General features: G+C 45.1%; 1 protein-coding gene across 3 annotated transcripts in view; it reads right to left on the reverse strand.

Moving 5' to 3' along the window:
* Positions 1-19,263, reverse strand: part of Fez1 (fasciculation and elongation protein zeta 1) — a 54,589-nt gene extending 35,326 nt beyond the window's left edge. Inside the window, exons 1-3 of one of the 3 annotated variants that reach the window (XM_075966372.1) lie at positions 19,089-19,243; positions 7,641-7,700; positions 7,345-7,491 (exon numbers count right to left, since the gene is read on the reverse strand). In XM_075966372.1, the coding sequence (XP_075822487.1) occupies positions 7,345-7,481 (137 nt within the window). In that variant the 5' untranslated portion in view covers positions 7,482-7,491; positions 7,641-7,700; positions 19,089-19,243. Of the gene's footprint in view, positions 1-7,344; positions 7,701-19,088 lie in introns of all 3 variants that reach the window. The other 2 variants (XM_075966371.1, XM_075966373.1) reach the window with 2 other exon arrangements.
* Positions 19,264-24,209: the final 4,946 nt, after the last annotated feature.

Genomic DNA, 24,209 nt, shown 5'->3' on the forward strand with positions numbered 1-24,209 from the left:
CCCACTGGAAAGGGCATGGGCCTGCTCTTAAATCACTGTGCTTTGGAATGAATGCTTTGGGAATGAATCCTCCTGCAGCTGTGCCCCTGCAGGAAACACTGGAGAAATGAGATTCAGCAAAGTTCCAAATAGGCTGTGTCTTTTGTTCCCGAAGGGAAGCTGGGATCTCAAGGGACTGCACCTCTTCTATTGACCTTGAGACTGCATAAATCCTGAACCTGACAGTCGCAAGCTTTTCATCCTGAGCCTTCGTTGACTACTCTGCCGTTTAGTTTTACTTGGAAGACACCGTTTCACTGAATAGCCCTGGCTGGCCTGAAACTTGTTATGTAGATCCGGACTGCCTCTAGGTTTAAGGTGTGTGCCACCACTTCCAGCAACTAGTGAATTTTCAGGCTAATTTTGGGTTCTAGGCAACTTCCCAACCCTTGTATGTACTGAAGATTTCAAACCATCTTCGTGTTTTCATTCCTTTTCATCCTTCCAAGTCCATGAATGACCTTCAAGCTGAGGCTCCTCCAGTCTCTTGCACTCCCTCGCAGTCACTCAAAGGCCCTTTATCAACAACTGCCGTCCTCTCTCACAAGCAGTTCCTGAGCGCAGCCCTCCTCTAAGCTCTCTATGAAGATGAACGCGTTCATCACTCACAGTTCTCCAGGCTGTTGCCTATGAGAACCTAGAAGGCAGTGTCGGCAATCACATCGCCCAGATTTACACATTCACTAATGGCAGGGGTGGCCTTTGAACACCGGCCGCACAGTGGCAAACCTGCTGGCCACTCCCTGATTTCAACTCTTCATGATTCAGATTATGGCTGACATTGGTATGGGCATCAGAATGATAAACCAAGTTTCAAATCATAAGCTGAAGCAGCGATTTAGACACAAATTCTAAGCGCAAAGTCCCCACTGACATTATTCTGACTGGGGAATCAGTGTGTGCCAGGACTTCTTTGGGGGACTCCAGCCCACAGCTGTGGTCCATGGAAGGCAAAGGCAGAACATGCCAGCCAGCCTCAAGAATGGAGACCCCCCACCCATGCGGTGGGGGATGGGGGGGTCTGTTTAGGATTCTTATGAGTGGATATATTCCATTTTATACTTTTTTATTTTTGAGACAAGGTCTCACTATGTTACCCTGGTTATCCTGGAAGGCGTTTTGTAGTCCAGGTTGGCCTCAAACCCTCAGCGATATCTCTGCTTCTGCTGGAATTAAGGCCACTGTAGGACCCAGCCATGACAAGCTCAATAAAGGCCTGAGTTTCAGTAGTTAACTCTGAGGCAATACCTGGTTCCAAGAAAGACCATAAACTGAGACCACCAGGTAAAACCCAGGCACCACCCAGGAACAGAGCATCCAAAGGAAATTCCTAACGTTCCAACTGTTGTAGATAGGATCACCTGCCAGCACACATTCACCAGGGCACCCCTAGACAAATGTCAGCCAATTAGGGGTCTTGGACCTTAGAAATCCCTTACCCCACACCATTGCTACTATAAAAACTCAATCCTAACTGAGGCTGGGGCTCCCCAATCATTCCAATATGTTAGACACACAGGGAGTCTGAGTTTGCAATCTTGTCTTCACTTTTACATAGGGGACTCCGTCTCCTTGTTGGTTTGGTTGGGGGGATTGTGTGATCTGCGCATAACAGCCACCACACCTGTCTACTTTGAGATTTAAATTCTTTTTTTTTTTTCGAGACAGGGTTTCACTGTAGTTTTAGAGACTGTCCTGGAATTAGCTCTTGTAGACCAGGCTGGCCTCGAACTCACAGAGATCCACCTGCCTCTGCCTCCTGAGAGCTGGGATTAAAGGCATGCACCACCACCGCCCAGGGAGATTTAAACTCTTCTCAGGGAAGAGGATGTAACTCAGTGGTATAACAAGCATTTGTCTGGTATGGGCAAGGGCCTGGGCTCCCTCTCCAGAACAATAAACAAACAGATAAATGCTGCACTCTAGGAAGCATCCTGTCATTTACTCTTACGGTGGAGAAGGGAGACTTTGCCTGTTTGGAGGTTCTACCTGGAGAAGGCAGCGACTCGCATATCCTTGGCCAAAGAACAGCTTCCTCAGGATGGCTCTACCTGGGAAGGTTCTACTCCTTGACCATTTGATTCAGTTTCAAGAGGGATTCATGTGGGTGGTGAAGGAGAAAGGGGACACTCCCCTAGCTAGCCAGATCAGCCTAGTTTAACACTGATGGTCATTGGGGTGGTAGCTGTCACAGACCGCTTTCCCATCCAAGTAGAGAGATTTTGCAAGCTCCCTTTACTTTCATTTAACAAACATACGAGATTAGTCAGGTTGTCTCTGCCCTTGCCATGAGGCAGCCTTGACGCCTGAGATTTAATTTGGTCCCCATGGTCAGAGAGAAGGTTCTCTGTCTGCATACTTCTTTTCTTTTGGTTCTTTGGAACAAGGTCTCACTTGTAACCCAAATTAACCTAGACCTAGTAGCAATCCTCCTGAAATTTTCCCTAGTGCTGGAATCTTAAACATGAGCCACCACAGTTGGCTTCCATATGTGTGTTTTAGTTTGGTCTTGGGTGTCAGTAGAATCCTTTATCCTGACTTTTACTGAAGTGGGCCAGGCATCTGGAAAAGGGTGCTGTCTGAGTGTGAGCAGCCCTAATGGAGGAGATTTGTACAAAGACATGTACATATGTGGCAAGCCTGAACCCGGCCACATACCATCAGGGCTACATCAGTCCTAATAAACACACACACAATCCAGACATGTAGACTGACAATATAATAGGCAGCTCAAAGTGCTAATTAAGCTTTAAGCTAGCAACAAATTCCATAACTGTCTTTGAGTCAGCCATTTTCAGGTCCAATAATACAAGGCCCACGCTCACACATGTGTACACTTTTGTAGTCGTACCTTTGCACAACATTTTTAGATTCTCTCGAATATATAAATAGAACAACAATATTTCTCCCTTGTACATGGGGAACTGAACCTCTAAGAAGACAACTTCTTTCTCTCTTTTTTTTGAAGGGGGGTAGTTGAGACAGTGTAGTCCTGGTTGTCCTGGAACTCAATCTGTAGACCAGACTGAACTTGAACTCCCAAAGAGTCGGCTGCCTCTGTCTCCCAAGTGCTGGGACTAAAGGTGTGTGCCAACACCACCACCACCAGGCTAGAGAGAACAGAATTTTCTTAAAGATAAGTTATTTCCCCATTTGACTTATCTTCCATTTAAAGTCTAGTGATAGTCTTGTGTAAACTTTGTTTTTAACATTCTCTTTAGCTTATAAATCCTATCTGAGGAATGGGAAGCAGCTATTGCTGCCAATCATTTCGACTTCTATAGAATATTGCAAGGGCTGAGGACAACCCTAGCGAGACAGGAAGTGGGTAAGAGCTGTCCATTCCTAGTTTCTGTTTTCTTTGGCATGGTTCCCCACTCTCAGTTTATAGTAACTTCCTAGAGGCTCTAAATTCCAGGCCCGTGTTTTATAACAAGGGAAAAGAGTGACTGCACATAAATGAAGAATAGGTTCCGGGTCAGTGGGAGGTGGTGTAAACGCGTAATCTCAGTACTCAGGAGGCCGAGGCTGGAGGATTCAAGGCCAATGTGGTCTCATGCAAGATCCTCTTTCAAAAACTAAAAGGGCAAGGGGACAGGAAGAAGGGGAGTAAATGAGGACGAGGGAGGGAAAGGGGAGAGAGTGAGAGGGAGGAGGAGGGGAGATGATTCTGAAACGGAATTCAAAACCAGGTAGATAGATAGATAGATAGATAGATAGATAGATAGATAGATAGATAGATAGACAGACAGACAGATGATAGATAGATAGACAGATGTTAGAGAGATAGATAGATGATAGATAGGCAAACAGATAGACAGACATATAGATAGACAGATTATAGATAGATAGATAGATAGATAGATAGATAGATAGATAGATAGATAGATGATTGATAGAAAGATGATAGATAGATAGATAGATAGATAGATAGATAGATAGATAGACAGACAGACAGAGGGACAGATGATAGATAGATAGATAGATAGATAGATAGATAGATAGATAGATAGAATATATACTATTTAAATCTGGCTCTCCCTTTAAATATTTTATAAAGATGGTCTCATACAAACAAGACTGTCCTAGAACTGATTGTGTAGCCTTGAGTTTGTCATCCTCTTGCGTCTTCCTCCAGAGTGCACAGGTGCGTGCCACCTAGACGGCTTTCCTCTAATACCAGAATCTCTGTGCTTTGAATCAGAGATACATTGACAAGTCAGTCAATCCCTTATTGGCCAAATGGTTCCAAACTACAGAAAGGAAGACCTGTGGGCAATCGCTGCATTTCCTCTGCTTTGTGCTATCTTAAGGAATTTCATTTCACCACAAATCCCCTTGTTTTTATTTGGGGCTTCTACGCTTGATCTCTAATTCCACTTAAAATCTATCCAGCTTATTTGTGGATGAGCCATCCCTCTAAATACTAAACCCAAGCAGGTTACCACAGCAACACTAGGGGAGACTTAGGACCAGGTTAGCCTTTGAATCATCCTTTTCCTTTGCTTAGCCACAATTCCACAGCTGAGAGATCTGGATAGCGCCTGCAAAACAAAGTAGGCAACGTGATTCTTACTTTTATTTTGAATTTTACAGAGGTTTCTATATGCACTATATGCCTGGAAAGTACAGTGTTGACCTCTCCCTCCCTCCCCTCCTACTCCCCACATCTTCCCCTACCTCCAGCTCAGCAATTATCCAAGCTGAGTCTCTTAGCTGAGGCATCAATAAGGCAGTCAGGACAGAAAACCATTGCTTGAGAAGCCCAATAATCCCCTGTGATGGTAATTAACATGGAGCGGTCTCTGCTAATGTGCCAGGTGGGAACGAGAAGCCGCTCACCGGGCTTTCACCTTAATAGGCAGAGGAAGGGCTCAGGTGCAAAAAGATGATTAACTGGAAGCAATACAATCGGAACTGGACTCGTTTTAAAACGCCATTTTCAGAGCATGCCCGGAGTGAGGGACGTACTCGGGCTCTCTGCAAGTCCTTAGCCCTGCTTCATCAAGACTGAGCTCTGGAGGTTTCAAAAATGAGGACCCCTGCAATCCACTACAGCTAAGTGGACTTGACCAAGGTCACACAGAGAGTAGGAAAATTAGGATTCATAGACTCTGTGTTTCTAATAAAGCCCAACAGAAAACTCTTATTTTTTTTCCAGCAAACTATAACTAGTGCAAAATTTTGAAAGAATCGATTGGAAATATTAAAACTGAACTGAAACCTACAACCCACAGTCATAGCTCCGGTCACCAGAGTGAAATGTGTGATCATGAACTAGCATAAATTAAAGAGAAAAGAGTGGCCTAGAAATACAATGACTGAATCTACAAGGTGAGTTATTACTACTCATCCAGCACGTTCACTAGTATAATAATCTATTTAAGAACACCATGTGGTCGCTTACTGCACACGAAGCCCCGTGTAAGGGGAGGGGTATGGAACAGTGAGGGATACAGACCATGCTCCTGTATTTTCGAGAGGGGCATCCCTCTCTAGTTTCAAGCCATCAAGCAATCAGGGTCTTCAATATATTTCTTACCCAATTATTATGGATGGTTTTTTTCTACTCAAGTCCACAAATGAAAAGGGGGAGCCGGGAAGTAGATAGGCGGTAGCCCTGTTGTCTAGTACGTACAAAGCCCTGGCTTAGAGACCCCACATGGGTGGGGAGGAACGAAGTACAGTTGGTCCTAGCAACCCAACTACTTGACATTTTTTGTGTTATTTCTAAAGAAAAATTGATGAGTATTTTATCCATACAGGAACTCATGCATTTTCTTCTAAATCTCTAAAAACCCCTCAAATGCTTTTTTTTTCTTTCTGAGACTAGATCTTATGTATTCAAGTTGGTCCCAAATGGTGTTTGTAGCTGAGAATGACCCTGAGCTTCTGATCCCACTGCGTCCACTTCTGAGTGCTGGGGTTACAGCCATGAGCCACAACACCCAGTTTACTTGGTGCTGGGGATGGAACCCATGGCTTCATGTGGGCTGGGCAAGCACTCTACCAACAGAGCCAAGTTCCCAGCCCTGGAACAGGCTTCTTTATGGAGCAGATTGCTTCTTTCCTCGCTTCTCCTCAGGAAATGCTTCCCTCAGATTTCTTTCCTTCACAGCTGTTATGGCCCTGGAAGGTGGTTAGTAAGCCACGTGGGAAATCTGTGCAAGCACCCAAAGGCCGCGTTACCTAGTTCCAAGTTTCTTTTGTCCAGGGCTCTCAATTCAGATGCTATCTTACTTGGACATATCTCAGTGGGAGTTATAAACAATTTTGAGATTTGTAATTCTGTAATCTAGGTGTCTCTTGAGCCAAACTGTCCAGCTAATTAATTCTCTTCTGGAGTTTATCTTTAATGTCTGGGGAGGTTACCACAGGGAAGGGAGAGAGCCTGAACGATGGCTCAGTGGGTAAAAGCACTTCCCACCAGCCCTGATGACCTGAGTTCAAGCCCCGGGATCCACCTGGTAGAAGGTGGACAGTTATCCTCTGACCTCCACACATGCATGATGACACGTATGTGCCCGTACATATGCACAAATACATAGACACTAAGTAAATATGTAAAAAGAAAAAGAGCGGGGCTAGAGCGATGGCTCAGCAGTCAGAAGAACTAGCTGATCTTCAGAGGAACATTGTTCAATTCCCGGCACCCGCATGGCAGCCCACAACTATCAGTAACTCCAGTTTCAGGGGATCCTAAACCCTGTTCTGGTTTCTATAAAAATAGACACATGTGTGGTATACATATATACTTGCAGACAAAACACCCGTACACAAAAATAAAAGTAAATCTTTAAAAAAGATAAAAAGAGAGGAAGGTGGAGAGGAAAGGAGGAATGGAGGAAGGGAGGGAGAGAGGGGAAGCTAAATCCCTACATTTTCTTGTTCTTAAATTTTTAGTTTGGGCCAGGCAGTGGTGGCACCTTTAATCCCAGCACCCGGGAGGCAGAGGCAGGTGAATCTCTGTGAGTTCAAGGCTAGCCTGGTCTACAGAGCGGGTTCCAGGACAGCCAGGGTTACACTAAGAAACCCTGTCTTGAGAAAAAAAAGTCTATTTTGTATTTAGAAAAACCTGAACCCTTTATTCCTCTAACGCTTCAACCCAAGAAAGTTTTCCCAGGGTCACTACAGGGAGACACGTAAAGAGTAATATCAGCTGTCACCAGCAGCTTACAGTAACGTAAGCATGTAAGTCCTGCCCACACAACATTTTAGACCATTTTAGACCGGCACTAGCTCTAGGTCAAGAAGCCCAACCGGGGACTCTGCCTGGTGCAGGAGGGGGGAGCTAAGGCGTCTTACTCCTCATCCCGAAGAGTCTCCTCCTCCTCCTGCATCTGCAACTGGTTCTTCACCGGAGCCAGGTTCTCTGTCTTGGCATTGTAGTTCCGAAAGCAGACATTGAGCTTTTCGTCAAATTCATTCACCAGGTCCTCCATGGACTTGAAGCTGATTATTTCGGAAGAAAAATTCTCAAGCTCAGAGAGGGAAGGGTCCTCCAGGTGGTGAGGAGATGAGCCATAGAGAGACTGCGGCTTTTCCTCTGGGTCCTCGGAGCAAGAGGGCCTCAGATCCTCAAACTCCTCGTCTAGACTCACCAGCGGGGCCTCCATCCTGGCACCACAGTGGGGTGACTGCAACTGTCAAGCTCCGTTTCCCTGGAAGAAATATACATAGGGCAGCGTGAGTCTAGACCAAACTTCCATGCCAGTTCTGCCGAGGAGCCAGATCACATCTTCCATTACTCCACATCCCCTGGAAAAACAGAGTCCTCCTCCCCCGTGCAAAACCTAGATTTAAAAAATGCTTATGAAAGGAGAAGGGGATTTGTTTGATAAGAGCTTGAAAGGGACTTGAAAGGGGGCATGGAAGGTAAAGGAGGGGGATATGATCAGAGCACACTATAAAAATGTGTGAAAAATTATAATGAAACATAATTGTCATTTTGGATAATTAATATGTGCTAAAAGAATATGTCTAACGAAACAAGAAACCTATCCTTAGGCTGGAGAGATTCGGAGTGTAAAGGGCTTGCTGCATACGCATAGGGACCTGAGTTGAGAGCCCCAGAACACACATAAAATTGGGGTAGAGCAGTGTGTGTCTGTAACCCCAGTACTGGAGGGTGTGATAGGCAGATGACTCACAGGCGAGACCGTCTAGCTAAAATGGCAAGTTTCAGGTTCAATGAGAGGTCCTGTTCTACAAAATCAGGATGCCCTGAGTACCTTCAGTGCTGAGCTGCTGTCAGTCTTGACAGGGTATTTCCCATCTATACTATCACCCGGCTGTAGACAAAGTTTCCTCCATTCTTTGGGTGAAAAAATAAGGTGGAGAAGCAATTAAGGAAACCTTGTGGATAAGAACCTCTGGCCTCCACTGCACTCACATTGGTGAGCACAGCCACATACATACATGCACACAAGGATATGACACATATCCACACATTCACACACGCATGCATGCACGCAAGCAGGCACCCATGCCCATGCACACACCACCACCAGCACCACCACCACCAACAACAACTACAGTAGAGTATCTGTGGCTTCTGAAGTTGCCTACTACAATGCACTTAAGTAGTTCAAATATCTTTGCATATCTTCATAACAAACAAAGCAAGTTCTGGAGTCGTCCCCAAACCACAGTGATGAAACAGACAGTGTCCAGGCTAGGACACTCAGATCTGCATTCTTTTATCTCTACCAGCTATGACCTTAAGCAAGTTACTTAAGTTCTCCGAGCTTCCTCTTATTCTTTTTCAAGCCACCAAAAACAACAGGATCTACATCTTCCTCCTCCTCCTCTTTTTCCTCTTCCTCCCCTTCTCCTCTTCTCCTCTCTCTCTCTCTCTCTCTCTCTCTCTCTCTCTCTCTCTCTCTCTCTCTCTCTCTCTCTCTCTTTCTCTGTACTGGGAATTGGACTTGAGACCTTGCACATATGAAGAACTACATCATCAGCCCTATTTTTACTTTTTCTTTTGAGTGGTTGTCCTTACATTATCTAGACTGACTTTGAGCTCACTCTTTAGCCCACACAGGTCCTTCTGTCTTAGCCTCTAAAGTAGCTGGAATTATAGGATTGTGCTACTATGCTTCCAGACCTAATTTAATGGTTTCTTATTTGTTTGTTTTTTACAACTTCTTGTATCCAAACCCAGCATGACCTAAAATTATTTGACAATGAAACCTAACATGAATATAAAGCTGCCTGTGGTCTGAATTTATCCCACTGAGAGTGTTATGCTAAAGAAATATTAATTTTTTAATTATAGAAGGGAATGGGAGTGTAATTTAATGGCAGAGCACAAGGTCAGAACACTTAAGGCCCTGGGTTCTGTTCCTAGCACCAAAAGATAAAGATGAAACTAAATAACAGAGCTCACTACCTCAGACCACCGTGGATAAAATGCCAAATAGGCAATTACTCCCATTCAAAATATGGAATAATCTAAATTTTAAAACATGCATTGCTCCACGGGTCAGAAAATGGGATCCTGGATCTAGATATTGCTTTCCCCATTAATAAATCCTAGAAATGCATGAAACACTAATAGACACTTTGCAGCCCAATACTGGCGCTTGTACCTGAGGTCACAGCTGCTCAAGAGGCAGGATAGCTGGGACCCAGAAACTTGGGGCTAGCCTTCTGTCTACTGTCTTCTAAGAAATAAAGCTCCAGGGCTGGAGAGATGGCTCAGTGGTTAAGAGCATTGCCTGCTCTTCCAAAGGTCCTGAGTTCAATTCCCAGCAACCACATGGTGGCTCACAACCATCTGCAATGAGGTCTGGCGCCCTCTTCTGGCCTGTAGGCATACAGACAGAACATTGTATACTAAATAAATAAATAAATATTTAAAAAAAAAAAAGAAATAAAGCTCCAGGGATATAGGTCAATGATAAAGCGCTTCCTGTGTATGTGAAGATCTCTGTGTATGATCCCTATCACGGGTCTACCCAATGAAAAAAATCTACACAGAATATAACTAAGCTTTTAGTCAGGAATGGCAGCTCACAAATATAATTCTAGCACTTGAGAATCTGGGGTAGACCTGTCTCAGGTTCCAGGCCAGCCTGAGTTATGGAGTGAGTTCCAGGTAGGCCTGGAATACAGAGTGAGAGATAACCTGTTTAGAAGGTGTGGGGAGGCAGGGTGGAGGGAGGAGAGACTCAGCCTCTGTGTTCCAAAGGCCAAACCCACAGCCATCTTGAATATTGCACAAGGATTACACATCTGAGTCTGCTAAAGCCCAGCAGCTGTGACCCACACTCCCATCCAGCCCTCTTCAAACCCTATCTTTCTTTTTTTTTTTTTTTTTTTTTTTTTTTTTTTTTTTTTGAGACAGGCTTTCTCTGTAGCTTTGGAGCCTGTCCTGGAACTAGCTCTTGTAGACCAGGCTGGCCTCGAACTTACAAAGATCCGCCTGTCTCTGCCTCCTGAATGCTGGGATTAAAGGCGTGTGCCACCACCGCCCAGCCAAACCCCATCTTCAACTGGAATTTATGCTTCAGTCCCCAAAGCTAGGGCCCTTCCCAATTTTAATACAAGTTCCTTGAAGGCACGGACGTCCTTTGGATCTCCTCCAGGACTTTAGCACACTGACTGCCCTGCGGCCAGGCAACCAATCAATGTGTATCATTGAGACACACTCTTCTGCCCCATATACTGTGTCCAACAGCATCACCATCTGCCACCCTTCTACACATGCCCAGCTTCCTTCCTGGTAACATGGAAAGGTAGCCAGCTTTTCTCTTCTGGTCTATATGATTTCTGGTAGTTAGATGTGTAAGTCTCTACAGATACCAAAAGTCATGAGGTTTGCCCACTTAGTGCTCACTCTCTACTTCTATACACAAAACTAAACTCTACACAAGGCAGAGGGCATGCTGGGCGAGAACTGGCCCTTACTCTGATATTTTTGCTGAGATCAAGCCAGTTATCATGGCATCAAAATACGTTCTGAACATTTCTAGTTTGCAAAGGAAACAATGATAGGATAATTATATGAAAGGCTTACCAGCCAGAAAGGGTGGAACATGTTTGTAGCCCCAAAACTCTGGAGGAACAAGCAAATAGATTGTCCCTGACTTCAATGCTATCGTCTTCTACATAGTGAGTTCCAGGCCAGCCAGGACTACATAGTAAGACTACATCTCAAAAAGAAAAGAAAGAAAAAAAGAGAGAGAGAATGCTGGGGGAGAAATACACTCCAAACCAAATAGAGTAAGGCTAGAGGTATAATTTAGTGGTAGAGGCCCTGGTTTCCATCCTGTCCTGGCTAGTTTATTGCCAACTTGAGACATGTTAGTTATCCGGGAAAGGGAACTATCAATTAAGAAAATACCTCCATAAGATTTGCTTTCAGGCAAGTCTATGGTGCATTTTCTTGATTGATATATGAGAGGGCCCTGCCCATTATGGAGATCATATAATCAAGCAGGCTGAACAACCACGGATAGCAAACCAATAAGCAATGTTCCTACATGGCCTCTGCTCTAGTTCCTGCTTCCAGGCTCCTACCTTGAGTTCCTCTCCTAACTTCCTTGATGATGGACTATGTTGTGGAAGCATAAACAAAAATAAACTCTTTCCTCCATCAGTTGCTTTTGGTTATTGTGTTTCATCACAAGGATAAGAATCCTAACTAAGGCCATTCTCAACGGAGAGAAATGAGAGGTTGCCAAGACAGCTGAGTGCAGTGGCTGACTCAGTGGCACGTATCCCAGGATCTGATTTCCTCATGAATTACTATAAAAATGCTGGCATTGAGCTAACGCCTTTAGAAACTCATTTTAATAGCTTTATATTTTAATTATAGAAACATATTTCCTTAATCCAATATATCCAAAGTATGACTATATTAATATATAATTCATATTAAAAATACAGAGATCATATTTTGTACTAAGTCATTTGAAATGCAATGTGCATTTTATAGTTACAGTCTTTCTTTGGATTAACCTCCTTGCAAATATTCAACTCATGTGTGCCTAGCAGCCACCACATTACACCAACACAACCTTAAAGCAATGCTCAACCAAATGTCAATCAGAAGTTCTCCCTTATGGTGTACGAACCCCTACAAAGTCTCTGGCTATACCTATATTTCAGTAAAATTGGTTTCCATTTAAAGCCACAGTATTTTGTTCTGTGGATTTGAAAACATCATTCAGTGCAGCATGGTGAAGCATAGTTAAACGCCAGCAGCAAAAAATAGAGGCAGAAGGATCAGTTTAAGGTCAGTCAAAGTCAGTCTTCATAGGCGCGTTGTAACTTGGAGTAGCCGTTAAAAACCAGGCAAAATTGTACTATGGGGCAGGGGGAAGAAGAGCTAGAAAGGGCACTAACAGGACACTAGTGATACAGAGGGGGAAATGGGAAGAAAAGGGGTGGGATTAATTGGGGATGGAGGAGAGAAATCAATACAGAAGAGGAAAGGGAGAGGGAAAAATAGCACGAAGGATGTTTGAAAAGACCATAAGGAAACATTATTTTTTTATTTACCTAACATTACTATAATCCATATAAGTATACGAGCATATGTTTACATATATGATTTAAATAAAATTATGCTACTTGGGTTGATAATGATCCCCCCAAGAACCATAGACTATTTAGCAAAAAAACCTCAGTACCAGACATATGAAACCCCCTTTAGAGTTGTCGGTTAAAAGAGTCCAGCAGACTCCCAAAGCAATACCGGCGATCACTGCTGCCCTTGGCTGCCCATCAGAGCTTGAAGGTAAGTTCCTATTGCTGAAGACAGCATGTACTTCAGAAACTTGGGGTTTTTGAGCTTGTTCTGACCTGAATACCTCCTCTCTGAGGACAAGCTTACATAGTAATAAAAGGTGCTGAGCAAACTGCCAAGGGAGGGAAGCAACCAATGGTCCCACCTATGAACTGCAATAACGACAACACAGCAAGCTATTCCCAAGGGTGTGACAGTGGCACTCATATCCTGGTGGTAACCAACAGCTGTCTAGTGTTGGACTTAGGGCCTGCTCAATAGAAGAGAAATTATGGATGGTACTGAAAATCTAGCCAACTAGCTAATGAGGTTATGGATCTTAGTAGATGAACCTACTTCTGCCACTTTACTAACCCAATAAGAGGATCAAGGTCATCCTCAACAATCTATCAAGTATAAGGCTGGCCTGAGTTATGAGACCCCATTGGAAGAAAGAGCGAAAGAAAGAAAGAAGGAAAGAAAGAAAGAAAGAAAGAAAGAAAGAAAGAAAGAAAGAGGGAGGGAGGGAGGGAGGGAGGGAGGGAGGGAGGGAGGGAGGGAGGGAGGGAGGGAGGCAATAAGAAGTCAGCTGAGGAGCTGGGTGGTGGTGGCGCATGCCTTTAATCCCAGCACTCGGGAGGCAGAGACAGGCGGATCTCTGTGAGTTCGAGGCCAGCCTGGTCTACAAGAGCTAGTTCCAGGACAGGAACCAAAAAGCTACGGAGAAACCCTGTCTCGAAAAATCCAAAAAAAAAAAAAAAGAAGAAGAAGAAGTCAGCTGAGACACTGGGTAGTATCCTGAGCATAGGAATCCTCAAAGCCCGCCCCCATAGTGACTCACTTCCTCCATCAAGGCCATACCCACTCCAACAAAGCCACACCTCCTAATAGTGCCACTCCCTATAAGATTATGGGGGCCAATTACATTCAAACTACCACGGGAGTAGTCAGAAAAGGGTGTTGCAAAATAAGGCCCTGAAATTTCAGACCAAAGGGGGGAAGAGAGAGAGAGAGAGAGAGAGAGCTCACAGGACCACATCAAAAAGTAGAAAGGCCGGGTCGTGGTGGCACACGCCTTTGCAGAGGCAGAGGCGGGCAAATAAATCTTCGTGAGTTCAAGGCCAACCTGGTCTACAAGAACTAGTTCCAGGACAGACTCTAAAACTACAGAGAAACCCTGTCTCGAAAACCAAAAAAAAGTAGAAAAATCTGTGTCAATTGAGATTCTGGTCTGTGATATCTGAGAACCTAGACCCTCACTTTCTGTCCTGGTCTAATGACCTTAGCTGTGAGAATTTGGGCAAATTATCAGCACTTTGTGCCTCAGTTTCCTTATCTACAAAATGTAATTTAAAATAGCATTTGTAAGGCTGGGCGATGGTGGCGCACGCCTTTAATCCCAGCACTCGGGAGGCAGAGGCAGGCGGATCTCTGTGAGTTCGAGACCAGCCTGGTCTACAGAGCTAGTTCCAGGACAGGCTCCAAAGCCACAAAGAAACCCTGTCTCGAAAAACCAAAAACAAAAAAATAGCATTTGTAGGGCTGGAAGATGGCTCAGCGGTTAAGAGGTTAAGAGAACTTGCTTTTGTAAAGGACCTCTGTCTGGTTCTCAGAACCCACACCAAGCAGCTCACAACTGCGTGCCTGTAACTCCACTTCTGGGGAATCTGATACTCTCTTCTGAACCCCGAGGCTCCCCACACACAGGTGTGCATACCACTGTGCACACACGCATACACACAAGGGTAAGATACTTAAAAATAATAATAAGTAGGAACTGAAGAGATGGCTCAGTGGTTAGGAGCACTTATTGCTTTTGTTCAACCCAAGTTTGATTCCTAGCACCAACATGGCAGCTCACAATCCTCCATAACCCCACTTCTGGGAGATCCAATTCCCTTTTCTGACCTCCAAAAGTAACAGGCATGTATGTGGCACACAGACATACATGTAAGAAAAGCATTCATACATACAAAATAAATGAATCTAATTTTTTTAAAAATAATAGTAAATACACAACTGAAGGTGATCTTACCTTCCTAAGAAAATCAGGATATATTACTCACATGAAAGTGTGGTTGCCAGGAGTCGTGGTTCCTGTCTTTAAACCCAGCATTCAGGAGGCAGAAGCAGGCAAATCTTTGAGTTTAAGACTAGTCTGATCTACATAGTGAGTTCCAGGCCAGCCAGAACAACATAGTGAGACCTGGTCTCAAACAAATAAACAAGTAAAATCAAGAAACAAAAATTGTGGATAAGCATGTGTCATGTGAAAAATATCCTCGCCATGATGTTGTGTGTACACTGCTTCAAAATGTGACCAAGTTGAGAGGAAAAATGCTGAAAGAATTTGGGCATTTTTTTTTCCTCCATCAAGGACTCTTTTTTAATTCACTTGGTCAAATTTTCCTGGATCACGGGTCCCAATTTAGAGAGACACAAAAGCTGGTCAGTTGTCAATTGACTACAGATATTTATGATTCCTTGTAATGTGTGTTTCTCTACGGGAACGGCAGAGGATCTAGGATAAGAAGATGACGCTAGCTGGGGTGCTGATTCCAGACTGCACAATTCATACTATCAGCCAGCAACAAAAGCCAGTCTGAGAAGAATCCAGGACTGAGACAACTTCAAGCTGTTTGTGGCAATGATGCACACTTGAAATCCTAGCACTGGGTTGATGGGGGAAAAAAGGTTAGGAATCAATGGTCCTTCTCAGCTATGTAGCCAGTGCCATGATAGCTTAGGCTACACGAAAGCCTGCTTCAAACAAGAAGGCAAATGAACGTACTGAGCTTTTTTTTTTTGTTTTTTTTTGTTTTTCGAGACAGGGTTTCTCTGTGGTTTTGGAGCCTGTCCTGGAACTAGCTCTGTAGACCAGGCTGGTCTCAAACTCACAGAGATCCGCCTACCTCTGCCTCCAGAGTGCTGGGATTAAAGGCGTGCGCCACCACCGTCCGGCCGTACTGAGCTTTGAATGCTGGACTATCATACAGATCTTAGACATGCTTAAGATTTGGAGAGGTGGGGGCTGGAGAGATGGCTCAGTGGTTCTTTTTTTTTTTTTTTTTTTTTTTTTTGGTTTTTCGAGACAGGGTTTCTCTGTGGTTTTGGAGCCTGTCCCGGAACTAGCTCTTGTAGACCAGGCTGGTCTCGAACTCACAGAGATCCTCCTGCCTCTGCCTCCCAAGTGCTGGGATTAAAGGCGTGCGCCACCACCGCCCGGCCGATGGCTCAGTGGTTAAGAGCATTGCCTGCTCTTCCAAAGGTCCTGAGTTCAATTCCCAGCAACCACATGGTGGCTCACAGCCATCTGTAAAGAGGTCTGGCGCCCTCTTCTGGCCTTCAGTCAGACAGAATATTGTATACATAATAAATAAATAAATATTTAAAAAAAAAAAGATTTGGTGGCTCAGTGGTGAGGAGCACACACTAACTTCAATTCCAAGCACCCATGTAGGGTGACTCACAGCTGCTCCAGAAGGAGTTGGGGGGAGGGGGTCCAATGTCTCTCTGGCTTTGAAGGGCACCCGCACTCATGTGCACAGACACATACGCATAATTTAAAAAAATCTAAAAAAGAGAGTGGTCTATATTTGACTCAGACAAACCCTAGAGGAAAAAAAAAGGTTCCGCTACAAGATTATAAAAGAAATGGCCTATCTAGATGACTCTGTGGGCTGCAAACTTGAGGAGCTAAATTTAATCCCTGGATCCCATAAGGGAACCTGAAAGTTGACCTTTGGCCTCCAAACTGTGCTGTGGCACATTCGTGTCTACACTCACACACATCACAGACACATGGTTGATAATAAATAAATCAAGTCAAACTTTAAAAAAGTATTATAAAAAAGGATATGACAGCCGGGCGGTGGTGGCACACGCCTTTAATCCCAGCACTAGGGAGGCAGAGGCAGGCGGATCTCTGTGAGTTCGAGACCAGCCTGGTCTACAGAGCTAGTTCCAAGACAGGCTCCAAAGCCACAAGAAACCCTGTCTCGAAAAACAAAAACAAACAAACAAACAAAAAAAAGGATAGGACTATCAAGTTTCGGAGTCCAGAAACAAGGCTAGTAGGAACAATCCATGAGATATCCTGATTGGTTTTCATCAGCACCCTACCCAGGAGACATGAAGTACAATGCAAATGATCGGGTAGATGATGCTAAATCTGAGAGCACAAATGGGAATCTGTATTAATACGGTACCCAGTCTGGCCAGAGCATTTGTATCTCAGGCTGTGGTAGAGGAAGCGAGAGTCAAGCCTTGAGAAGGGGTTGGTGTGTTGGCGCACCCCTTTTAATGGGGTACCTTCCTTCTTTACTTCATTTTCTTTTGTACTCCTCTAGGTAGGCTGCCTTTATCTCCCAACTGACATGTCTGGTTTTGATGGGGGGGGTTGTTTTTGTTTTTTTGGATTTTCAAGACAGGGTTTCTCCATAGCTTTTGGTTCCTGTCCTAGAACTAGCTCTTGTAGACCAGGCTGGCCTCGAACTCACAGAGATCCACCTGCCTCTGCCTCCCAAGTGCTGGGATTAAAGGCATGTGTCACCACCGCCCGGCTTCAACTGACATGTCTGAAGTAGCCCCTCCATCCTTCCATCCTGGCAAGCTTGCTGAGACCTCAAGCCTCAGCTTCTCTCCCAGCCCTCCTCCTTTAAAAGCTAGTGTTAAGGATGGAAGAGCAACTCAGTCATAGAGCACTTGTTTAGCGTGTGTGACACCTGAGGTTCTCTTTTCACCTCTCCTGCACACAAAAAAAGTTGATGTTAATCCATATAATAACCATCCTCCCTGTGCTCCCAAAATAACTAGATATACAAAAATGACAGAGAGGGAGTGATGGACAAGTCATTGTATTCTTGTTATTATAGAACATAGTGCGGACTATAGCTTAAGCCTTTCATACAATCTATTCCATCTATTCTGACTCCAAATGCGTGATGTCATTTGGAAGAGAAATGCACATACAGAGCTCAACAGACACCCGGTAGGAAACACATAAGCCTCTCCCTGCAGCCTAACGGTACAGAAGCTGCTGCGGCTTGGTCTGCAGCACAAATCACCAGCCCCTGCTTCACTGAACTAAGAGAATGGTGGATGGGAGCAAGAATTCACTGTGCTTCCCCTGCTGGGCCTCTTTGCACCTCCACACTGCCCGTTCCATCTCTCTATTCTTTCCATCACTTGCTCTCTAGTTGACTCTGTGCTTCCTCTCCCCTTCGCTCCCCTCCCCATATAGACCCTTAAAATGTCCTCGCTTATCTACTTCCAGATTCTCACTGCTCTTCTGCCAAACCTGGCTAGCGTTAGCTGTCCATTTTGCCAGAAAGAATAAATACTCATTTGCACATGGCTCAGCAACCCCTTCACTGGACTCCGTACCCTTCCCCCCTTCTCTTCTGTTCCATTCACCTCCATTTCAGACCTCCTCTCCCTCTTCTGTCAGAGTAAAGAAAGGCTCTTCTAGGCAGCACAATGGCTGGCACTCCGAGGAAGCCCAGCTCATCCTACGCAGCCCCTGAACATACTCTACTGTCCCTTTGCCAAAAAAGACCTGGACGCCTGGAATGGTGTGAGTCGTGCCAGAAGACAGGATGCGAAGGGAAAGGCAAGAGGGCAGAAGAGCGGATTGTATAACACCCCTTAAGCTGAGCCCCCCGATCTGCAGAGCCCCGGGCCCTGAGGACGACAGCCGGCTCTGCACACACCACTCCTCTCTGCCACACTCGCTCTTTCTCCGACCTGCTCTGTGTAGTAAAACAATCGCTCCCCCAGGACTGCAGTCAGAGGTTCTGACACTGCGAGAATGCCCCGTCTGGGGAAGCCTTCACATCCCGCCAAGGGGGCACAAGTAGATTGCGGGCACAAAGATGATTTTGAAATGCCCACAATAACCGGACCAGATAACGGTCCTGGATTGATATAGGGGATCCACATTGCTCCAGCACAATCAGGCAGTGTTTCTCGGCGCGCACACACACACACACACACACACACACACACACACACACACACACACACAACACACACACACGATGCTCTGAGATGATGCCACCAGTATCCAGCAATCCAACATCTCACTCCGGGGCCCTGGTGCTGAGCTCCCACACAACTAGGTACAACCAGGGCGATGGCCCACGGGCCCTTCTTTTTCAGTGTGTATATGGGACCCAATGGGGATGAGAGTCGCGCATATCCCAGGAGTCCTATGAGAGATCTGAAGTCCTCTGGCCTCCTTCATCCCTGTCCCCCAGTACTGGGTCTAGTTCAGACTAAGGTCGCAGTCCCCCACTCTCTAACCCCGAGACCTCACCTGTGTGGGTCCTGGTGAAGGGACGCGGATCCCGGGCCTCAGCCGGACACCCCCATGCACCGGCTAGCAGGAGCCCGGTGCAGCGCAGTGACAGCGGCAGGCCAGCCAGCGAGTGCTACCCCGCTGCTCCGGCGGCGCCGGGTCCCCGCGCTCGTGCCCGAGCTCCCGGAGGCGCGCTCGCACTCGGGCACCCGCCCAACGGGCGCGCCCAGAGCCTGAACGTCATCCTCTCGTGAACATTCATAGCTTTCCTTGGAGCACGTGGACCTGCCTTTATTAATATTTATGAATTGCCGTTTCTCCCTTCTTTGATAACGGCCCTTCTGCTTCCCACATGAATATTCAGAAGCTCCGAGGTGGGGGCGTGCAATCGCTACCAATATGGATTCTTCAGAGGGCCTAACACTAGGTTTTGTATAAAAATGCAGGCAAATCTGGACTCCCCTTTCTGCCGTAGTAGAGGTTGAAGTGGACAGGCCAAGGGATGTGCCTTTCCCCAAAGTGGCACATAGCTCAAGGTCAAGGTGAGGGGCTGGATGGCGGGGTGATTAGGTCACCCAAAACGGTGGGACGCAAGTAAGAGATCTGAGTAAGAGGATTCCAGGAAAAGAAAAACTTCAGCTGATAGAGGAAAATTCAAGACATGGAAATATGGAAGACCCCCTAGAGCCTATGTACCTCACTCACTGATGTGCTCATATAAATCTGTGCTTATCGATGCTATCCAATATGAAATCTAATAAGAAAGATGATGTACAAAAAAAGGAGCGCACAAGAGAGGCACGTCTGCCTGGAGACTCCTACTTTTGTCTGATGGTAAGGATGGCAGCCTAGAGTGAAGGGGGTCTTTGTTCGTTTATGTACTCTTTATCACCAACAGATCAGACATGAGGAGGAGGTGAAGCAGGGGGACATCTTCAATGAAATAAGAAGAGGGGCTAGCCATTCTGCCCTTCTGGTATTAGAAACATGAGAATATTCTTATTAGGAAGGAGGGCAGTTTAAAGATCCTAACTTGAAGCCAGTGAGATGGCCCAGCAGGCGAAAGGTGCTTGCTGTACAAGCCTGAGAGCTGTGATCTGGGTTCAATCCTGGGGTCCCACAGGAAGGTGGAAGGATAGAACTGAGTCCGCAAAGTTTCCCTCCGACCTCCACATGCGCATGCTCTGTAGTGAGTGCACCCGTACACACGATACAGTAGTAACAAAGAAATTTTAAATTCTATTTTCCTGGTATCAAAAGTGGTTTTGTGACCTTGGGAAAATTATACCCGCTGCGGCTCACGTCCTCCGCTACAATGAGGGTAATCAGAGCTCCCACACCTGAAGCCTGTTACGAAATTAAAGGGAAGGAATTCATGTGAGCACTGCCAGGCAGGTGGGAAGGAGAGCTGGCTGCTTCTCCTCCTTAACAGAGGCCTTAATGTACTCTTTTATGCTGGCTTTGTTTGTTTGGTGGTGGCGGCGGCATCATTGGGTGCATCAGTGCGTCACATAGGTTACAATGGCCTCGGACTCTCTGGTAGCCCAGGGGTGACCTTGAACCGCTGATGCTCCGGTCTCCACCTCCCAAGTGTTGGGATTACAGATGTGTGCCATCATGCCTGGTTCCTGAATTTGTATTATGTTGCTGGGGATGGACCCTGGCATCCTAGGCAGGCACTCTAGCAACTGAGCCACAATCCCAACCCCTAGAAATTACTTCTCCAAGCCAGAGAGATGGTTCAGCAGTTAAGAGCACTAACTGCTCTTGCAGAAGACCTGGGTCAATTAACTGAACCCACAGCAGGCACCTCAACAGCCTGTAATTCTAGTTCCAGTAGATACAAGAGCCCCTTTGGACTTCCAAGTGCCCCTGCAACTCAAGTGCTGTGACTATATACACTCAGGCATAAACAAAGAGTTATTACACAAAGAAATACATCTTTTCCTGGAAGGTGGTAGTGCACACCTTTAATCCCAGCACTTGGAAGGCAGAGGCAGGCGGATCTCTGTGAGTTCGAGACCACCCTGGTCTACAAGAGCTAATTCCAGAACAGGCTCCAAAGCCACAGAGAAACCCTGTCTCGAAAAACCATTGGTCTTTGAGAATACTCAGAATTTTGGCTTTTTTGGGAGGTGGGGAGGTTCTGAGACAAGGTTTCTGTGTTGCCCTGGCTGTGCTAGAACTCGCTCTGTAAACCAGACTGGCCTCAGACTCACAGAGATCCACCTGCCTCTGCCTCCCAAGTGCAGGGATTAAAGGCATGCATCACCACTGCCCAGTTAAAAAGTACTCAGTTTCAAACCCTAATGTTCAAGCTGAATGTGTTAACATAGGTCTATGATGCCAGCACTCGAGATGCTAAAACAGAAGGATTGTAACTTCAGGGCTAGCCTGGACCAAATGACATAAAACAATGTACAATGCCTAGACTATGGTAAGTATTTAATAAGCTAGTTATTTTGTTATTGGTTTTGTGAGGATTTGAAAAGCACTACATGAGGCCTGGTGATCTAGACACTTGGGTGAGAATGCTCTGAATGTAAAACAAGTTAGTCTCTCAGCCTTATTTTATATGATAAACATGTATAACATAAAAGTTTACCATTTTAATAATTATGCTATACCCAGATCACAGAGTCCTACCCAAAACCAACTAGGAGACCGAGTGGTTTTTGTATGTAAAAGCAAAGATCCTTTATTCTTACACAAGTTTTCAAACTCAGATTCTCCATGTGTCCAACATATTGAAGTGGTCTGAGAGCCCCGAGCTCAGTAAGGGTTGGGTTTCTAGAGTAGCAAAGGTGGGGGTGCAGGATTTCTGAGGTTCAGGAGCCCTGATTGGTTGACATTTGTCTAGGAGTGTCCTGGTGAAAAGCAATGGGTGTTTGTTGGCAGGTGGTTTTATCTACAATGGTTGGAATGTTAGAATTTCCTTTGGATGGCCTGTTCCTGGGTGGTACCTGGGTGATCTCAATTTGTGATCTTTTTTGGAACCAGGTATTGCCTTAGTGTAAACTACTGAGACTCAGGCCTCTTTTGAGCTTGTCATGGTTGGGTCCTACAGTTTAATTGAACAATACAGGGCTATTAAGGACTTTAATACTAGTGAGGCAACCATTGCCATTCTCCTGCTGTGTAATGTTTTTATCATCCACAATGGAAAATTTTTTCCTTTTTTTTAATTTTTATTCATTTATTATATATACAACATTCCTTCCATGTATGCTTGAATGCCAGAAGAGGGCACCAGATCTCATTATAGATGGCTGTGAGCCACTATGTGGTTGCTGGGAATTGAACTCAGGACCTCTGGAAGAGCAGTCAGTGCTCTTAACCTCTGAGCCATCTCTCCAGCTCCCCCACTGGAAAATTTTTTAAAAATTTCTTTTATCTTTAAATTAAAAAATTGCATGTGCCGGGCGGTGGTGGCGCATGCCTTTAATCCCAGCACTTGGGAGGCTAAGGCAGGCGGATCTCTGTGAGTTCGAGGCCAGCCTGGTCTACAAGAGCTAGTTTCAGGACAGGCACCAAAAACTACAGAGAAACCCTGTCTCGAAAAAATCCAAGGGCTGGAGAGATGGCTCAGTGGTTAAGAGCATTGTCTGCTCTTCCAAAGGTCCTGAGTTCAATTCCCGGCAACCACATGGTCGCTCACAACCATCTGTAATGAGGTCTGGTGCCCTCTTCTGGACTGCAGACATACACACAGACAGAATATTGTATACACCAAAAAAAAAAAAAAAAAAAAAAATAAACCCTGTCTCGAAAAACCAAAAAAAAAAAAAAAAAAAAAAAAAAAAAAGAATATTGTATACATAATAAATAAATAAATATTTAAAAAAAAAAAAAGAAAAGAAAAAATCCAAAAAAAAATGTTTGTATGTATATGTGATATATGTATGTGTTCCTTTGGGTGTACGCATGGGTGTATATGCATGGGTGTGTACGTATGGAGGGCAGAGGTCAACATGGAGTGTCCTCCTCAATTGCTCTCATAAGTATAGTTACAGATGAATATTTAAAATTCCTACCGCCGGTTGAGATGATGCAGGCTGGTAGGATTTGCTGAAGGAGGCGGAGGCAGTGGATCACGACTTCAAGGCCAGCCTGGGCTACACATTTTTTAAAAAGTTCTCATCTACCAAATTAATGTTTTCTACTGACCCCAGGGAGCAAAGATCTTCATCAGCATCACAATCTTTTGTTTATGTGCTGCCCTCATGGGGACCTTAGCAGCAGCCATTACTATCTTCTTCGATGCCTGCTCAGCCTATTTATTTATTGGCAGCCCTGACAACCTGCTGCCGCTGGGCTTTCCAAACTAACTTCTGGTTTCTGATTCATCTTGGTCCTTTTATCAACAAGAGGTGCATAAGCCTCAGGCAGCTGGAATTTGATTGCACGATGTGTTCTTTCCTTTTGAATTTCTTCCGACTGTCCTTTTGGCACTTGCCTCTGTAGAAGACGGTGTCCAGAGGTTTCCTTCTGGAAAGGAATGTGGACTCGCATTCTGCATGAAGAAATTGGAAAAACTTCCTGATGGTCTGGCGTAGCACTACCTGGGTCCGGGGTAGATCTTCTACCTGTTGAAACAGTTTCACCTTCATAGTGAGGGCTGCAGGCAGAGGAAAGATGGTGGAGAACTCCATATTATTATTATTATTATTATTATTATTATTATTATTATTATTATTATTATTTTGAGATAGGGTGTATCTCACTGAATGTAGGGTTCCTTGATTTGGCTAGGCTGCCAAGGAAGCTCTAGAAATCTACCTGTTTGTTTGTCTTTTTCCTCGGGCCCAGCTGTGAGACAGTTGCTCCCCACTGTGGCCAGCTTTCCTGCGGATGTTGGGGTTCAAACTCAAAACCTGATGCCTGTACTACAAGCACATTACTGACTGGGCCAATCTACACACACACACACACACACACACACACACACAATACACACTAGTTGATTTATTTAATTTTTTTTTTTTTTTTTTTGTAAATCTTTGTTCTCTTCTGGGGATCCAACCCAGGCCTGACACGTGGTAGGCGAATACCCTATCAGTGCACTGTACCAGAGTGCCACAAATAGAAACTCAGCCAAATCCCTCTGAGACAAGCAACTCACCTCACAGTGTAGCTGCC

Source organism: Microtus pennsylvanicus, chromosome 3 (genome assembly GCF_037038515.1).
Source record: "Microtus pennsylvanicus isolate mMicPen1 chromosome 3, mMicPen1.hap1, whole genome shotgun sequence".
Lineage (NCBI taxonomy): Eukaryota > Metazoa > Chordata > Mammalia > Rodentia > Cricetidae > Microtus > Microtus pennsylvanicus.